We start from the raw sequence: 17,039 nt of genomic DNA, 5'->3' as shown, positions 1-17,039 counted from the left end.
GGTCCTGGACTTTTGTTTGCTGAGAGATTTTTGATTACTGATTCAATCACCTTACTAGTAATAGGTCTGTGCAGACTTTGTATTTCTTCATGATTCAGTCTTTTTAGATTTTATATTCTAAGAATTTATCCATTTCTTCTAAGTTGTCTAATTTGTTGGCATAGTATTGTTCAGAGAAGTCTCTTATGATTTTCTGTATTTGTGTATCAGTTGTAATGTCTCTTCTTTCATTTCTACTTTTATTTATTTGAGTGCTGCCTTTTTTTCTTGCTAAGTCTAGCTAAAGCTTTGCCTATTTTGTCTTTTCCAAAAAAACACCAGCTCTTAGTTTCACTGATATTTTCCATTGTCTGTTTAGTCTCTATTGCACTTATTTCCATTCTGACCTTTGTTACTTACTTTCTTCTATTAACTTTGGGATTAGTTTGTTCTTCTTTTTCTAGTTATTTGATTTATAGTTTTAGGTTATTTATAAGAGCTCTTTCTTATTTCTTAACATATGCATTTATCACTATGAACATCCCTCTTAGAATTGCTTTGGCTGCTTCCCATAAATTTTGGTATGCTGTATTTCCATTTTCATTTGTCTCAAGATATTGAGACTTCTACTTTGATCCACTGGTTTTTCAGTAGCATGCTGTTTAATCTTCACATATTTGTGGATTTTTCGGTTTTCTTCTTGTAATTGATTTCTAGTTTCATACCATTGTGGTCAGAAAAGATGCTTGACAGGACTTGAATCATTTTAAAGACTGAAGTAAATCCGTGGCTCTTAACTATAGTAAATTCAGTCTATGTATATTGATTTTATTACTGCTATGTCTGTACTTATATCTACCTCCTTAAGTTTGGCTCTTTCATTATCTTATTTTTCTATTCTTTTTTTCTTAATGCATTTTAGTTAAGGATTTTTTTGTTATTGATTTGCTTTTTATCATTGGATGTTTTATTTTTACTGGTGTTTTATTAATTCGTGAAGTGTCTTAACAACAGTAGGACTTTAGAATGCTTTACATCCAGTCCACTGACTCTGAACCACATACATTGTTTTCAGTATTCTGTACTTGCTCTCTTATCTTAACCTAAGATATTAGACATTAACTTAAGTGATGTTATTACTTTCTGCAGAGAACATTTGTTTAGATTCACATACATAGTCCCCTCCTTTAATCTCCAACTCCCTTCTGGGATCATTTTTATTTTCCTGACATGTGGCCTTTAGAAATTCTGTTAGTGATATACTCTTTCAGATTCTCTTCCTATGAACAAGTCTTTATTTTTATCTTGTTTTGGAAGGATGGTTTTGTGAGGAACACAAAGGTGGACTAATAGTTATTTTTCTTGTCTCCATGATTTTGAAAATATTATTGGGCTGTTATCTAGCTTCCATTGGCACTATTGAGAAATGTGTTGTTAATAAAACTGTCATTGTTCAAAGTGATCTATGCTTTCGCTAGTTGATTTTAAGATTGACTTTTGGCAACAAGGTCAGACAGAAGAGTACGACCCCATCCACATGAAAGTCAAATACAGGTAAAATTAATCTATAGTAATTGAGGTCAAAATAATAGTAATTTTTTGAGGGAGAGGGTAGTTTGAAATTATGGTGATGTGCTATATTTTGACCAGGGTGCTATAACATTTACTGAGCTGTTTCTTCAGAGTTGTATACTTCCCTGCATGTGCCTTATACTTTAATTAAACAGTTAAATATCACTCACTCATTCATTATCTCTGCCTGGGAGACCATCCCTCCTTCCATTTAGAAGACTCAATTCAATGTTTAACTTATGTGCTTATTTGTTTAATATTTTAAAATACATTCGTTTATTTTTCTTATTATATCTGCTTTTCTTTTGCAACTACTATTTATAAGTTTTGTGTCTGTTTCCTTATAATTTCTGTAAAATCTTGTTTCTGTTTTGTGTTTTGATATATTGTTTCTGTACACTTTTGAGCATTCAATTCTCTGTAATGACCCTAATCTTTTGAGTTAATCTTTTGAAATTCTTAACTCAAAAAATCAGGCATTTATTTACTTTCATAAATTCTTTGTTTTTTAATTGCAGCTCCTTATTTATTTTTGGTAAAGTTTTCCAACAAAGGGAAACTAGTCAGACACAATTTAGCCTTGCATCTGCCACAGGTAAAGCAGAGACATTGGCATCTGAAGTCCCTCAAAGGACCGGGTCAGCACCCAAGTTCCAAGCACACCAGGTGAAAGCACCAGCTATCTCTCAGGAAAAAGGAAAACATTTTTGGACAACCAGGTAATCAAGGAATAACCCCTCTATGTTCCCTCTGTGAAGGAAAACATGAACACTAACCCACTAACAAGGGAGCCAGAACGGGACGTGCAGGAGTGTGGAAACGGGTGGAGGGAGAGAAGAACCTGACAATATACACGTTCAGTTGAGATGAGTGACACTGACGGGAATGAGACTTTTTGTTGTTATAAATATTCAGTACGTTTTCTGACACGAAAATAGTGCAGTATGAGTGATGAACTTAGAATCTTAAGGTGTGTGAGCCGTTCCTGGGTCTGGAGGAGAACGTGGGGCCTGGGGGTGAAGCCGTGAGCAGACTCCTTCTCATGGAGGGTAGGGAAGATGGAGAAGATGTAGCATCTGGGGAGGGAGCAGTTAATAATTTAGTTTCAAATGAGAACCCAGGGAAGTTGTCAAATACACAAGGTAGCACTGGGAGTGGCTCTGGGAATCACAGACAGAGTGAAAACGCATTCTATCGGCTCCCCCCACTCCACAAGCAGGGGTTACAAATGTATTGGGGGTCAGGGGCACACAGTCATGAAGGGGAAACACAGCCTCCAGGGCTCCTGTGATTGTAAAGCTGCTCTGAACTTGGCAAACTCTGCCTCTTGCTCCATCACGTCTGGTCCTGGGAGAAGGAAAGTGATGTGAGCATGTCTGAAAGTGCAGCCAACGAAAACTGCCTAAACCCTCTGTGTCTGAGGAAGGTTCCAACTCATTTCCTTTGATAAAACAAACTGCAGAGCGGAGCCCGTTTCCTTCACCAATCCAGAGATACGGTAGATCCTAGTCTTCCAAAGACTAAAGCTTTGTGGTCACTCCTTGTACTCAACGTGGATTACATACAGTCCACAAGAAAAAGGTAAGTGAGAGAGAATGGAAAAAATACAAAGACTTAGGACGTTGTGAGACAGCGTAGGCTACACTGACAAAATTTATTATAAATACAGAGTAACTAAGCAGTGTGGTTCTGGTATTGATACTGCAATCAGAATACAGCCAAGGTCTCAGCAATAAACCCAAGACCAGGAAACACGCGCTGTGATCGCACTGACCGAGGACACGGGTTACAGCAGCCGGTTACCCAGGAAAATGAATCTGGGTCCCAGCCTTTCACATGTTTTACAAAAGTAAGCCTCATATGCTTTGGAGACCTAAAGTGAAAAACAAAGCTTAAAAATATTTGGGAAAAGAGACACAAGGAAACATCTTTATGAGCTTAGGATAAGAAAGGATGTCTTGAACCAGATCCTAAAACCACAACCTCTACCAGAAAGAAATGGACACACTTGGCTACACAGAGATTAACTTCCATTTATCAAAAGGTAGCATAAATATAACGAAACACACGCTGTAAATTGTGAGCAGAGATTTGAGACCCAAATTCAACAAAATATTAATCCCAAGTGTGTATGGAGATTCCCAAGGGATCAGGAAGGAAAAGACAAACAGCTTTTCCAGTTAAAGGGGTGAAAGTGGACGCACGTCACGGAAGGGGAGAAAGCAAAGTAACTGCAAGCAGGAGAGGCAAGCAGACCTCCTCAGCCACCCCGGGAGCAGCCACCGAATACCCCTGTGCTTGGGAAAATGGACCCAGAGCATGGAGCCCTGGGAAGCCATGGCCACCTGCAATGCCTCCTGCTGCTGGGACGGTGACCTGGGACAGCCGCCTGGGAAAATAAGTTGTCGCTGTTTTGAAAATCAGACACTGGCATCATTTGTGCCCAGAAATCCTAGCTCTGGGTCTGTAGCCAAGGGATATTTATAAGCATGTTCACGGCAGCATGGTTTCAGTTGACAGCAGACTAGAGTAAACCAAGAAACAAAAGCCAAGTGTCTAGTGATGACTGATAATCAGTAAATAAACTGCAGTATATTCACACAATTAAATATAATACAGAAAAAAACAAACAAGCAAAGAAGAGCCAGGGACCTACGTAACATCTGCGGATCTCAAAAACATAATAGCAGGTAAAAATGTAAATCCCAGAAGGCTATGACAGAATAACATTTTATAAGCCTCAAAATGAAATGGTATATTTTAGGGATCTATACATATGGATAACCTTTTTTTTTTTTTTATCAAGCCAGTGACAAACTCGAGATTCAGGATGCTGTTTATTTGGGGAAGGCCAGAAAATGGGATATGGGAGTGACACACAGGCGGCCGTATAAGCTGGGGACAATGTTCCTAGTACCGATTTGAGTCTTGAGTTCAGGGACATTTGTTTTATTTTTCTGTTTCATAACTCACGTAGACCCTAAACGCAATTTTTAAATATCAAGAACTATATTAAAGGGTTAAAAATGGAAAAGAATGGTATTTTAAGAACGGACTGTGCAAACGTGAATCACTTCCTCTGGCTCCGCCTGCCGGTCAGGTAGGTGGTGGTCGGAAGGTGTGAGCGGATATGATTTCCAAGGAAACATTTTTTCAAGCTGCTTACAGGAGTCTAATCCATATCCACTAACGGCTCAGTGGTTGATGAGACCACACCCTGGACGCTGGCTCTTCTCAGGGCCCACCCAGCCCTCCCTGGGGGAGGGGCAGCCGTCCAAACCCAGGTCACCTGCAGCCCTCTCTTTCTGCTCAACCCTGGTTTTCTTGGGAAGGTGAAGATTTGGAGGATGACGGAAACTCACTGCAAATACACAGCATCACGCTTCCTAGGTGATTCCATTAATCTGGGAATGAATCCCTTTCCTGTGAGTCTGGAGGAAGCTTCCTGAGGACAAACCCCGGCAGTTCCCACCGTCAGGTTCTGAGGAAAATTGGAGCCATGACTCCACATTCTACCTCAAAATTACGTACTCAGGCCTGTTCACGAGATATTGTGAATTAGGAGCTGAAAGTACCCTACGGTGAGAGACCAGGCGTCCACGTGGGAATTACGCGCACGTAAGCACATCCTACACCCATGTTTGAACCTCCCTCTGAAATGGGCAGCGAGGGCTTTTCTAAATCTGCCAGGGGAGCTTCTGGTTAAATCAAAGGTGTGCCCGAGCGAGCTTACTGTGTTGCTGGAGTTTCCGTTCAGTTGCAAACCGCTGTCAAAGAGGGGTGAGGAGGTCCCGCTGCCGGGCTCGCTAGACGGTCCTGGGGACCCTGCAAATCAAACAGAGACTCACTGCAGATGGAGCCACCAGAGGAGTTGCAGCGCGTTACCTGCAGGTCCACCTACGGGGGTCACCTAGGGAGGTCCCCAGACAAGCCCCCGGGGGAAGCAGCTGCTGGTACGGGCTGTGCAGCCAGCGCTGGCCCCTCGCCGCCCACCCACCATGTGGATGCCCCCGTCTGCACCCCACAAAACGCCTGGCAGAAGGAGGGCAGGACCGGCTTCTCGCCGGGGCTACACCAGGTCCAGGTGCTGAGAGACAGCGGCCTCTCCGAGCCGGTCCCCTGGCCCCAGGGGCTCCATGAACCTGCCCTCCCCACCACTAGGATAACGATGCTAACTTCCCACACTTACTCTTGACTTTCCGACGTTAATTTTTGCATTATTTATTTGTTTGACATTTTCTGATTATCTTTGCACCGCAAGTTGCTTTAGTGAAAAATAGAAGGACCAATCAGGTAAGTTTGAGGAAAGTGATATTTATGAGAAGAGGAAGCAGCTCTGGACTGGGGAGGGAGCAGGGAGCCGCCGTTGGGCCTGGAACATGGGTCCCGGATGAACAGAGGGTCCAAGTCGAGCGTCTGTCTCGGGCAAGTCAGGGCCCTTCCCGAGCACAGTCCTCTTTTCAGAAAGTACAGGGATGGAAAGGGATCTCCGTCCTGTCGCTCCAGCACCAGGCGGGTCCTGTTCCCACGCTTCTGCCACCGCTCAGCCCCCGCCCCGCCCTCCACTGCGGCCCTGGACGCGCCAGGTGAGGTGGGGCGGCACCAGCTGCCCCCAGGCCTCGCCCGAAAGACCAGCGCTCCAGGTGGACAGCAGGAGGGGCAGCGCACATCGGCCCTGACCACGTGCCCAGGACCCCTCGTGGGAACCCAGACGGGCACCAGCGCCGCAGGCAGAAGGAGGTCCGCGCCCCTTCCCCGAGTAGGGAGCCCTCCTCCTGACCACGACGCACCAGCAAGACCGACTCGGCGGCCCCGGGCCCCAGGTGCCGCCATGGGCGGGTTCACCCGCTGCCCTCCTGACTCAGTCGGCAATTTCAGGGAGAAGCCAGTGACCCCGCACCTCCCGTTATCAAAATGGGCGACGGGAAGGACTCCGATGGGCTGTGCAGGGTCAGGGGTGCCCCGGCCGCAGCGGGTGCCAGCCTGATACACGGGTCCTTCATTTTCTTTTAGCTTGAAAATTTTCAAAGCCAGCGTTAGGCTTCAAAAGCCAACTACTCGGGGGATAAATCACATTAAGCAGAGGCTCCAAACTGGCAGGTGAAGCTCAGTCTGACCTGCAAATCGGTTTTGTCTGATCAAAGCCAAGGCACTGCATTAAAAATCCAGACTTCCCTTTCTTGGAAAATGACAAAAAGCTTTACTGGGGTAAAGTTCCCAAATGACAGTAAATGGCCGGAGCTGAAGGGTTTCACAGCAGGCGCCCCCAGCCCTCCTCGTCCTGTCCTGCCCAATCTTCTCCGTCAGGTCCGAGGGTCTGCAGCATGCATGTCACCAGCATCCGTGTCGCTGAGGACAGAACTGAAAGCCTCGCGACGTTGTTATATTTACTACTTCGACACACAAGCTTCAGGTGTGCTTGTTACTTATTATTATCACCAGTTCACAGATGAGGAAAATTAGTGGGGTATCGTGCAAGTTACTTCAGTGATGTCAGTTTTCTCCTTGAAAAGCCGTGAACGCGTTTATGGGCTCACCTTCAAAGCAGCCGGCACAGTTCAGGTCAAGCAGATGCTCCATCAACCCAATTTCCCTTTAAACACCACACAGGACAGCCAGAGCTTTAAACCTCTCAACAAAATCAGATAAACTCATGGGTCTTCATACTGATGCTTCCAGGCCACCTCCAGTGTCGGCGAACAGCTTCAAGAGGGAGGCTGTGCTCCTTTACGTCCTCACGACCCCACCCGAATGTTTTCTGGCCAGAATATGAGCGTGGGCAGCTTTTCCGTCCACTCGCTCTGGGGTGCTGTGACACACGTGGCACCCTGACTGTGCAAACTCCCTGCTGTGAGAAGCGGAAGCACCTGGGAAATACAGTAAAGGAGACCCTTACTGACCTCTGAGTAAAATCCAGGGCCTGTTACAGGTCACCTGGGTGCTTGAGGAGGGGAAAGAAACACTGAGGCGGGCCCGGCAGCAGGACAAGTCGTAACAAGTAGGCAATGCTTCCCGCTTCCACACTCCTAAGGGAAGAAGCACGTGAAGCTGACGTGGAATCCGATGGATGCACTTCTGTGCACCCACCCCCACCCCGGTGTCCAGAGCGTCTGTGAGGCCCGACACGTCTGTAAAACACTCCACACCGCATCCCCGCAGGTGGAGAAATGGACTGAACAGCTCCAAGAAGGCTTGAGAACATGACAACAACTTAACTCTGCTTGAACGGTAGTTCTCACTGCATCTGACCACCCAGCTTCCTTCCCGTTTTCCTAACCCTCCAAACATTCTGAGACCAGCTCCCCACGCACAGAACTGCTTCTGGACCCAGAGTCTGTTCTGCCAGCACCTCTACCTACTTCTTACTACATCTTCTACTGCAGCTCCTTCCTGATGGCACATGTGTTATTTCCATAACTAGCTCATCAGTAACTTGGGAGCGAAATCAAAATATTTCTAATTTCCTTCATTCTCCAGATGCTCTCACTGGAGGGACTAACTCTTCCAAATCAACCCCGAGGGGAGGCTGAGTGAGCGAGTGCTCTAGGTTTCTATCAACTTACTGCTGGTGAATGAGCATCTTTTCATCTATATCCCAAAAGAGAAATCTGAACATTGTAATATTTGTTTCTGCTTATCACTACTTAAACCCGTTATTTTTAAAAAATCAGTGTCAATAATTATTAATAATAAAAATAGTGTCAAAAAACAAATACTGGGGGCTTCCCTGGTGGCGCCATGGTTGAGAGTCCGCCTGCCGATGCAGGGGACACGGGCTCGTGCCCCGGTCCGGGAGGATCCCACATGCTGCGGAGCGGCTGGGCCCGTGAGCCATGGCCGCTGGGCCTGCGCGTCCAGAGCCTGTGCTCCGCAACAGGAGAGGCCACAACAGTGAGAGGCCCACGTACTGCAAAAAAAAAAAAAAAAAAAAAAAAAAACAAAAACAAACCACCAACTACTGGAAAAGAATACAACACAAATAGTTTCAATGAGTATTTACAAAAACACCTAACCTAAAAAAATGAGCTGTGATCTATAGCAGCTACACTGACCTCGTGCAGGGTTGGTGGGGTGTGAGATGGAGGCATGGAGGCAGTGTGGCAGGTCCTCAACAATCCGACCCAGACTTGCCGTATGACACAGCACCTCCACTCGCAGGGGTGTGGCCGGAAGAACTGAAAACACGTTCATGTAGACCTGTACATGAACGCTCACACCGGCATTGGCACAACGGTCCCCAGGTGGAAACAAGCCACCTGCCCGTCGGCTGATGAAGAGAGAAACAAAACATGGTCTCTCCAAATAATGGAAATTATTCAGTTAAAAAAAGGAATGAAACACCTGCATGCGGGGTACCATGTGGATGAATCTGGAAAACATGGCGAGTGAAGAAAGCTGACACGAAAGGCCACACACTGCGCGACCCGTTACGTGAAGCGATCAGAACAGGCAAAGCCACAGGGACAGAAAGTGGATTCGTGGTTTCCAGGGGCTGGGGGAGGGGATGATTGGTACAAAGTGCCTTTCTGGGGTGATGGAAATATTCTGGAATGGGAGAGTGGTGATGGCTGCACGGCACAGTGAAAAATTAAAAACTGCCAAAGCACGCACCTTAAAATGGTGAATTTTATGTTATGTGAATTCTATTTCATAAAAAGTTTGAGTCTGAATTTATGCAAAATAATCAAAGTCGGCACTGACTGTCTCCAGAGGAGACCCCTCCCGCCTCCTGTGCCCTCCCGGACACACCGTCAGGGGAGGTGCCCGCAGGAGAGATGTCCAGGCAGAGCCGTGCATACGCCCCCCCATGGCTACACGATGCTGTAAACTCACACGCGCCACACACCTGGGCCCCAGGCGAACGCTTGGGATTGGCTGTCCGTGGGCCTTTTACCCTCTTCTGGAAGAATAAACTCTTGTGCTGTGTATAGCATTTATTTCTCTTTGAACATGTGGCCTGATTTCTCGCGTTGGTCTTTTTAGAAGGCAGGACGTGTGATGAATCCTACTGATGTATTTTCATACCCATGGGGGGGATCGTCAGTTTTTCTTAGATCAGTGAGCAGCATGGTCTCCAGGTTGAGGTCTGATGGGGACAAAAATCGAGCTGCTGAAACCGATTTGCTCGGTTACTCAGGAAGATGGATGGGAGCAGGGCCAGAAGTTCAATGGCCCTTTTTGTGGCCGTGGATTCGAACGTGAGATCGGGTCTCAGCAGCTGCCGTGGCCCCAGCGAGCTGGGCCAGGCCCGGGGGAGGCAGCAGAGGCTCCGACAACTGGGGAACGATGGAAAAGAGAGAGAAGATTCCGGCCATAAGGTCAGCCCAAGAGAGAGAAGCTGTTCCTTCATGTGAGAGAAAAAGCCGGAGAAAGAAGAGAGGGGCTGCCGCGGGGGGAGGGGGCCCCGCTTCCCCATGAGCCGGACAGTGTTCTCAGCCTCCAGCAGAGCTGCAGCCCCTGGGCCCAACCTCAGCCCAGAGCCCCTCTGGTTCCCAGGTCGGCACCCAACAGAGGCCCTGCCGCTAAGTCAAGGAAGGACGGTAACTTCATAAATTCTGTAAAGCCATCCTCCCGAACAGAATCAGTCATAACACCTGTTTTGATCCACTTCCTGGCTGGATCACATCAGGTATAATAGAGAATTACAAGCTCTGCAGGAAAACACGGGCGACGGTGACACATCACGGTGCAGATTTACTGTTCTTTCCTCTTTTACATTAAGTATTTCTCATGTCAACACAGACATCTTAAATACAAACTTTGTTCCTATATGTGTGCATGTGTGTGTGTAGGTAATGCAGTCACAGTGAGGCGACCTGAGGAAGGCAACTTAGTTAATTCATTGACGAAGCGCCGTCTGGGGACGCCCTATTTTAAAAGTCTGTGGACGAATCTTAAAGGGTAGGACGTCTTAGGAACATGCAATGCTGAGGCGCTCTCTGCGTCTTTCCTCTCTCAGAATATGAGCTCAGGAAACGATCTACACTCCTGCCAGTGCCGTATCGTCTGCATAAATAATGTGCTGCGTGGCACCCTTGAACTTCTCCCCTCCCCCTTACCTAATGGGAGCTTCAGAAATGATGGCGCTTCCCTGAGATACTCGACAGTGACGGTCACTTCATCGCCAGCATTTCTCAAAAGATGCACCTGTCAATGTGACAAAAGACAGCTACTTTACCATCACAAAGTGACCAGAACAGAAATAGAAATAAATCCCTACACGTCTCGCCTGTCTCCCGAGAATTCAGTGTTCACGATTACCTTTGAAACTCTGGAAGTCCTGCGAGCTTTACCTGCCGTAACAAAAGGATGGCTGCATGTCCCCAGGTACAGGACTCTGGAGCCTCAGCTACACACATGTTCACACGTCAGCAGAGGTTTGAGGCCAGGCTCCCTGCACACTCTACCCACGCCATCCCGGAAACTCAAGTCATGTGAGAAATCCGCGTGGCGCGCAAACTGACAAATTTCAGGCGCTGGCAACCCACGCCAGCGGGTTGACTGTGACACTGCAAACCGCAAATATGAGCTTCGGAGTTTAGACGACATTTTAATTTTGGAGAAACCAGCGGGCAGCACTTCGCCCTTCTCGGCCACAGCGTCACCATCCCCACGGTTCAGGCCCTTCCCCTGTAACCCAAACAGCTCATTCTTTTAGCTCTAGGGTCAGCTTTTAACGCTCAACGTTTGCCTCGTTTAAGCAAACGTGATTCAGACACATCAGCCAAAGCCCGGAGTAAGAAGCTGTACGTGTTCGCGCCCCCAGCGTCCCATCGGGAACGCGTGCGATGCTTCCACGCGGCCCCGGCCCTCCTCTGAACACGCCCCTGCTGACGACCTGCTTCTGCCTGGAGACCCACAGAAAGGCCTTTCCCGTCACCCCGGGGACGTCCTCCGTGTCCCCGAGCCTGAGCTCCTCCCCTTTGCCTCGGCCCGGGCCAGCCAACGTGAAGTGGCGCCCCCGGCTCATCGCGCATCCGTCTGTCTTCCTCTCCCCGAGGCCCTGCGTCCACAGCCTCCTGCGCCACGGGCGCCGGCGTGTCTCTTCCACGTATCAAATCTCGTGACCCTGAGGCCTTTCCTCCATTTCACGCCTCACCAGGCGGGTGCCCCGGGAGCCCTGAGGCGAGCCTACCCTGGCGCGCCTTCCCGAAGCCCCCTCGTCTCCTGCTGGGTGGGTGCAGGTGCAGACACGGGATGAAACGCCCCAGGGTCTGCCTTCCCTAAGTCAGGGCTGCCGCCCACGGCAGCGAGAAGGGGAGGGCTCAAAGCCTCCCACCGAACCCAGCAACGCGGCCATGAGACGGACGCTCTGCTCGGACGACTCAACAGCTGGGGCCCAGCTGGGACCACCCTCCGGCCGGCCCGAGGCCCCGGAGACAATGACCATCGCCTCAGCTCCTCCAGGCCGTCAAGGGCAACGGGGCCCAGGCACCTCCCCCTCCGAGGGCAACCCAGGGCGAGTCTCACAAAACCGTGGTGTCATTGCGCCCTCTCCTCCTGCATCGAAGGGACCCCGAGCTGCAGCGCCGTCCTCTCCAGATGTGGCTGCTGCAAGGGTGTGGCTCACATCTGAGTAGGGGACGGCCGCCGCCGCCGAAGAACCTGCCTCGTCCTGGGGGCTCATGGAGCTTTAAATTTAAGACCAGGGTGTCACGTGGACAGCACGAGCCTGAGATGTGCGCCCCTGTCTGTGGTCAAGTTCTCCCGCTGCTTCTGTTATGTGGGTCTGCCCACGTGTGCGCACGCACACGCACACGCACACACCCACCCCTACCTCAATAAGTGAGCATATATTTAACAATTTTACAAGTCTTCCTGGAGATAAAATGGAGTTTAAAGCATTAAAATCTATCTAATCAAGGCTAATTAGCCCCCAGAAGACTCGCTCACATATTTACACGGCTCAGTCCTTCAGCGTTGTTCCCCAGGCCCTTGAAGAAACACCACTTTGGACAAGTTAGTTTTATCCGGGAACAACAGTAAGGAGTGAGGCAGGCGCACCTTTGATGAAAGAGTGGGCTTAACTTCAACGTATTATTGCTTTTCAAATCCCAAGTGTCTACCCTGCCTTGATGCTTCCAGACTTTGAGATGCTAGGACAAGGCAAAGGTTTTACTTCATCGCCAGTTTCTTTTTTTTCAATCTAGTTCAAAGTATGTATGTGTTGTCTGAGAAAATATTTTGACCACTGACCATTAATGCCTCCGAATTCAACGAATGATCTCAAAGCTATGTCTGTCCCTCAGACCACAACCTTCGGACTGACGGGTGTCGGGAGGGAGCCTGACTCCACGCTCGGCTCTGGATGGCGGCGCCCCTGCTCTGCCTCAGAGCCACACGGACTTGCTTTTGCATCTATTTAAGACCAGCAATTCCGGCACCTTCCCGCCTGCGTCCCTGTCACCAGGCACGTCTTCTCTGCTCTGACAAAGTAGGTGCAGGTTCCGATTTCCCACCTCTGACTCACCTGCTGGGCCGCCAAGTTTTACCGGTGAGTCAGACATATTTCTTTTTTAGGAAGGATTCAACTCTCGTATGAATCTTTCCCCAAGCTTTTAAAATGCCACTCGAGCCATTTAAACTGCTGGGTGTCTCAGGTAAACTACTTGAGCTGCCACAACAAAAAGCCACAGGCTGGGGCTTGGACGACAGACACTGTCTGCCACAGTTCTGAGGCAGAGCCCGCGGTCAGGGTGCCGGCCGGGTCAGGGCTCTGGTGAGGGCCTTCATCCTAGCTGCAGACGGCCACCTTCTCGCTGTGTCCTCACAGGGCACAGAGTGAGCTCTGGCGCCTCCACCCCCTCACACGGACGCTAATCCTACTGGACGGGGCCCCACCCTCATGACCTCATCTCCCCGGATTCTCCTCCGAAAGGCTCCTCTTCCTGACGTCATCACCCGGGGGTTACTGCTCCAACCTGTGAATCTGGGGCACAGACACTTGGTCCAGGACAGGGGCTGGCAGCCTTGCGGCCTCACAGCAGTTTCTCCAGGGAGTCTCTGAAGTTGTCTCACCCGGGACGCCTTCCAGCGAGTGAAGAAATCATCCCATATGGTTATGTCTGAGGAGCCAGCGCAGCTTTAAAATGTTGTAACTGAAATATGATGACTGGATATTTTAGAACAGGAAGTAACAAACAGATACACGATGAAAGCATGGGTGTCTTTCACATGCCAGAGCCCTGGATGGACACCTCAGACACACGGCTACTGGTGTATCTTGCGTGTCCTTCCGGAAATCGTCTACGCATTTGCAAGAATGCCTTCTCTCTTGAGGGCGTTTTGGTGACATCTAGCAGAATTCACAATTTGTGTGCCTTTTGGCCCCGTGCCCACACGTGTAGGTACGTGACCATGTGGGGACAAAGAGGCACATGCAGGAAAGCGCACTACACCACGTGTGCTGTCTGTCCTCTTCTTTGGCCCTGTTTTCACGTCAGTGGAACCATGTCCACTAGACAAATCACTCTCTTTGCCTAAAATTGAATCTGCAGTTCACCCCACGTCAGCACATAGACCTGTCCTGCTCCTTCACATACAAACACATAGGCTCACACACACAAACACATAGGCTTACACACACACACACTCACACACTCACACACACACACACACACACTTGCACCTGCCGGCCTGCCAGCCCCTTGGCCGTCGCCTGCGGGGTTGGGTCCCCCCTCCGACCCTCCCTCACTAACACCGCCACTGTCGACGTCTGCCAATATCCCCCCATCCTCTATAAAATGACGTGCGGAACCGGTGACAGCACTGTGAGAGCAAAGCTTCCAGACGCCGGGTCTGCGCTGATGCCTGGACACCCAACACCTGCCCTGGTCCACCAGTCAGAACAGGAGGCTGATGTCTGCCAGGTGATCAGTGCCCTTCGTCTTGGACCCACCTCACATCGGTCCCTAACACACCCTGTGGTTCTCTTTCCCTTCCCTGAATAGAGGGTTGAACAGACATATTCCCTAACTGGTAGAATCTCCAGGCTACTTTCCTGACTCAGGCCTAGCAGGCAAGAAGGGTCAAGTGGGAGCCCCCAGAACTGCTTCTCTGCGGTCAAACAGGAAACCACAGCCGTGCTGCACGGAAGACCTGGAAGATGCGGCCTCCTCCACCCTCCCAGCCGACTTAGGTACTTAGCCCCGCAGAAAGCACGTGAATTGTCAGTAACAGCCGTCCTTTACTGTAAGTATAAACACACAGAACTACAACGACAACCGGGGCTCCAGATGCGTTCTCCTTCCCAGAACAAATAGAGCACACTCCTGGTACCTGGGCTACAACTACAGACACAGCCAACACTTCCCTCCCCTGGCGGTTCTGGCTGTCAGCAAACGCCAGCAGAGGCAGCGGCAACAGTGGACCCTGACTCTCCGGCATCCGTTCCAGGCCGGTCGTCCGTCTTTCTGTCGCCCCGCCCCCAGCATCTCACTAGCCCTCGCGGCCCCCCGCTGGTCAGCCGCGTCGTGACGCTGTGTGTATTCAACCTGCGGGGGCATGAGGCAACACCCTAGAGAGTCTGTGAAGACGCGGGAGTGTCTCAGCGGGAAGTGGCCCCAGAGACAGACGGGGGCTGGGACTGGCACCTGTGACGTGAGAACGAGTTGCCGCAGGAGCGCCCCTGCCGCCAAGACGGCAAGGCCCGCTGGTGGTTGGCTTGGATCCCGATGGGGGCGTGGCCCACAGCTGGACACGCTGCCCTTCCCACGCGCCTCACGGTCGTCGTGCTACCGACGCGGTGACGGCTCTGCACTATATCCACGCTGCCACCCGGGCCCGCCGCCCAATGACCTCAGGTGCCGGAAGTGTCCGTGGCAGATGGGATTCTAGGCGGTGTCTGGAGGAGGCTAGCGGGATAATCACACACGTAGCTTTGTGCTTGCTCTCCTCGTGGAAAAGCTCCTACCTGGTTACTGGGCTCAGGTGGGGTCTGGATGCTCGACCGTGGTCAACGCTACAACACAGAGTCCCGTCCGTCAGAGTTTGAGTGTCCTCTGTCTCCCAAGGCCATAGGGGCTGGACACGTGCCTCTCTGCTACCAAGGGCAGCCGTTTATACAAGGCCGGCCTGGCCCGGGCCCCAGGGGAGGAAGTGGGCACGTGAACAGGAGCCAGACTCCCCTGCCCCCGGTGCTCCCGCACCAACGAAGCCCCACAAGGCACACCGGAGACGTTACTGGGAGTTTAGATCCCCATTCCAAGGGCTCTGAACCCTGCTAATTTCGAGGCCCGGGAATTAGGGAGCAGTGATGCTGAACCAAAGCTACATCCGCTGAAACCTCGGCGGGTGTCAGGTGATTCTCATGCACATGGGGGTTGAGAATCGTGTCTCTGAACAATTTTCCAACTCATGCATGAGAAAATACTGTTGGTCGGTTATCTCTCTAGTTTTCTATCCATCCACCCAACCACCCATGTTCTATCAGCTACCTGTCTGTCTATCTGTCTACCTATCTACCTACCTTCTATCCGTCCATCTTCCCTCTACCTAACCTACTTATTCCAGCCTGTTTCTTTCCATAGCACTTATGTTCCTTCCAACAAGATGGAACGCTGCCTTAACCTCCTGTGTTCGGGACAGTTTCTCATATGAGCAGGGACTGAGAGAAGGTGACCATCGCCCAAGGAGGGCAGACGTGAGGAGGTGGGGGGGCCGGGAGTAAGCCGGCTGCCGCGGGGAAGAGGAAGTCCAGACAGCCCAGGGCCCGAGAGCGGAGGCTCATCCTTGAGGGCAGAGGCCTTGCTGACGCCTGACGGATGCTTCGGCACCCGGGGGAAGGAGGGTCCACACGTACTTGCCAAACGACCTGGAGAAACAGGCGACCGGCCTCAGCTCCCTCAGGACACCTTCTGTCAAACGCAGCTGCGAGCTGCTGAGTGACGGCCCACGAGATGCCGTGAGCTGGGGGTCTGGGGGTTGACGGCCTGGCTGCTGCTTGGAACAGTGATCTGGAAGGTTCCATTTCTACCATTTATTAAACACAAGCGAAGACTTTATTTCTAAGGGTTCTCGAGTTCAAAATCACCCGAACTCAGAATCTGTCCTGAGATCTTGGTGTAACCGAGCTGCTGTGCATGGATAAAATGTGTATAAAAAGGACTCATTTCCACTTGAAAAGGGGGCCTCAGAAGACAAGTCTGTGGAGTTTCATCAGTTAGGGCAGTTCTTAATCAATGGGACTTAAAACCCTGGCCTGCCATTCTGGACTAGAAGTTAATTTAACATCTGAGATATTTTAAAAAAATTCTGAGCATGTTGCATAAAAATGAAGTTCTGTAATGTTTCTCGTTCTGAGACCCTTCAGGACGGAGCGCTGACCCCGCTCTGACTCTCACCGGACATCGGTCTGGGTTCTGCTGTGGGGACTCTGCTGCCAGGTCTCCTGCCACACGTGTGGGCCTGGGGGTCCCGCAGGGGGACCAGCTGCGCCCGGCGCCACCTCCCGCCAGGCATCCCTAACCTCTGCACACAGGTGAGACTGA

At 50.3% G+C, this 17,039-nt stretch overlaps 1 protein-coding gene across 1 annotated transcript in view; it reads right to left on the bottom strand.

The window, feature by feature from the left end:
• SNTG2 (syntrophin gamma 2) overlaps positions 1-17,039 on the bottom strand; it is a 208,099-nt gene that overhangs the window by 96,669 nt on the left and 94,391 nt on the right. The window contains exons 7-8 of the mRNA XM_032652007.1: positions 10,611-10,698; positions 5,285-5,376 (exon numbers count right to left, since the gene is read on the bottom strand). Of these exons, the coding sequence (XP_032507898.1) occupies positions 5,285-5,376; positions 10,611-10,698 (180 nt within the window). The remainder of the gene's footprint in view (positions 1-5,284; positions 5,377-10,610; positions 10,699-17,039) is intronic.

Source organism: Phocoena sinus, chromosome 13 (genome assembly GCF_008692025.1).
Source record: "Phocoena sinus isolate mPhoSin1 chromosome 13, mPhoSin1.pri, whole genome shotgun sequence".
Taxonomy (NCBI): Eukaryota; Metazoa; Chordata; class Mammalia; order Artiodactyla; family Phocoenidae; genus Phocoena; species Phocoena sinus.
This window is presented reverse-complemented; position numbering and strand designations above follow the sequence as displayed.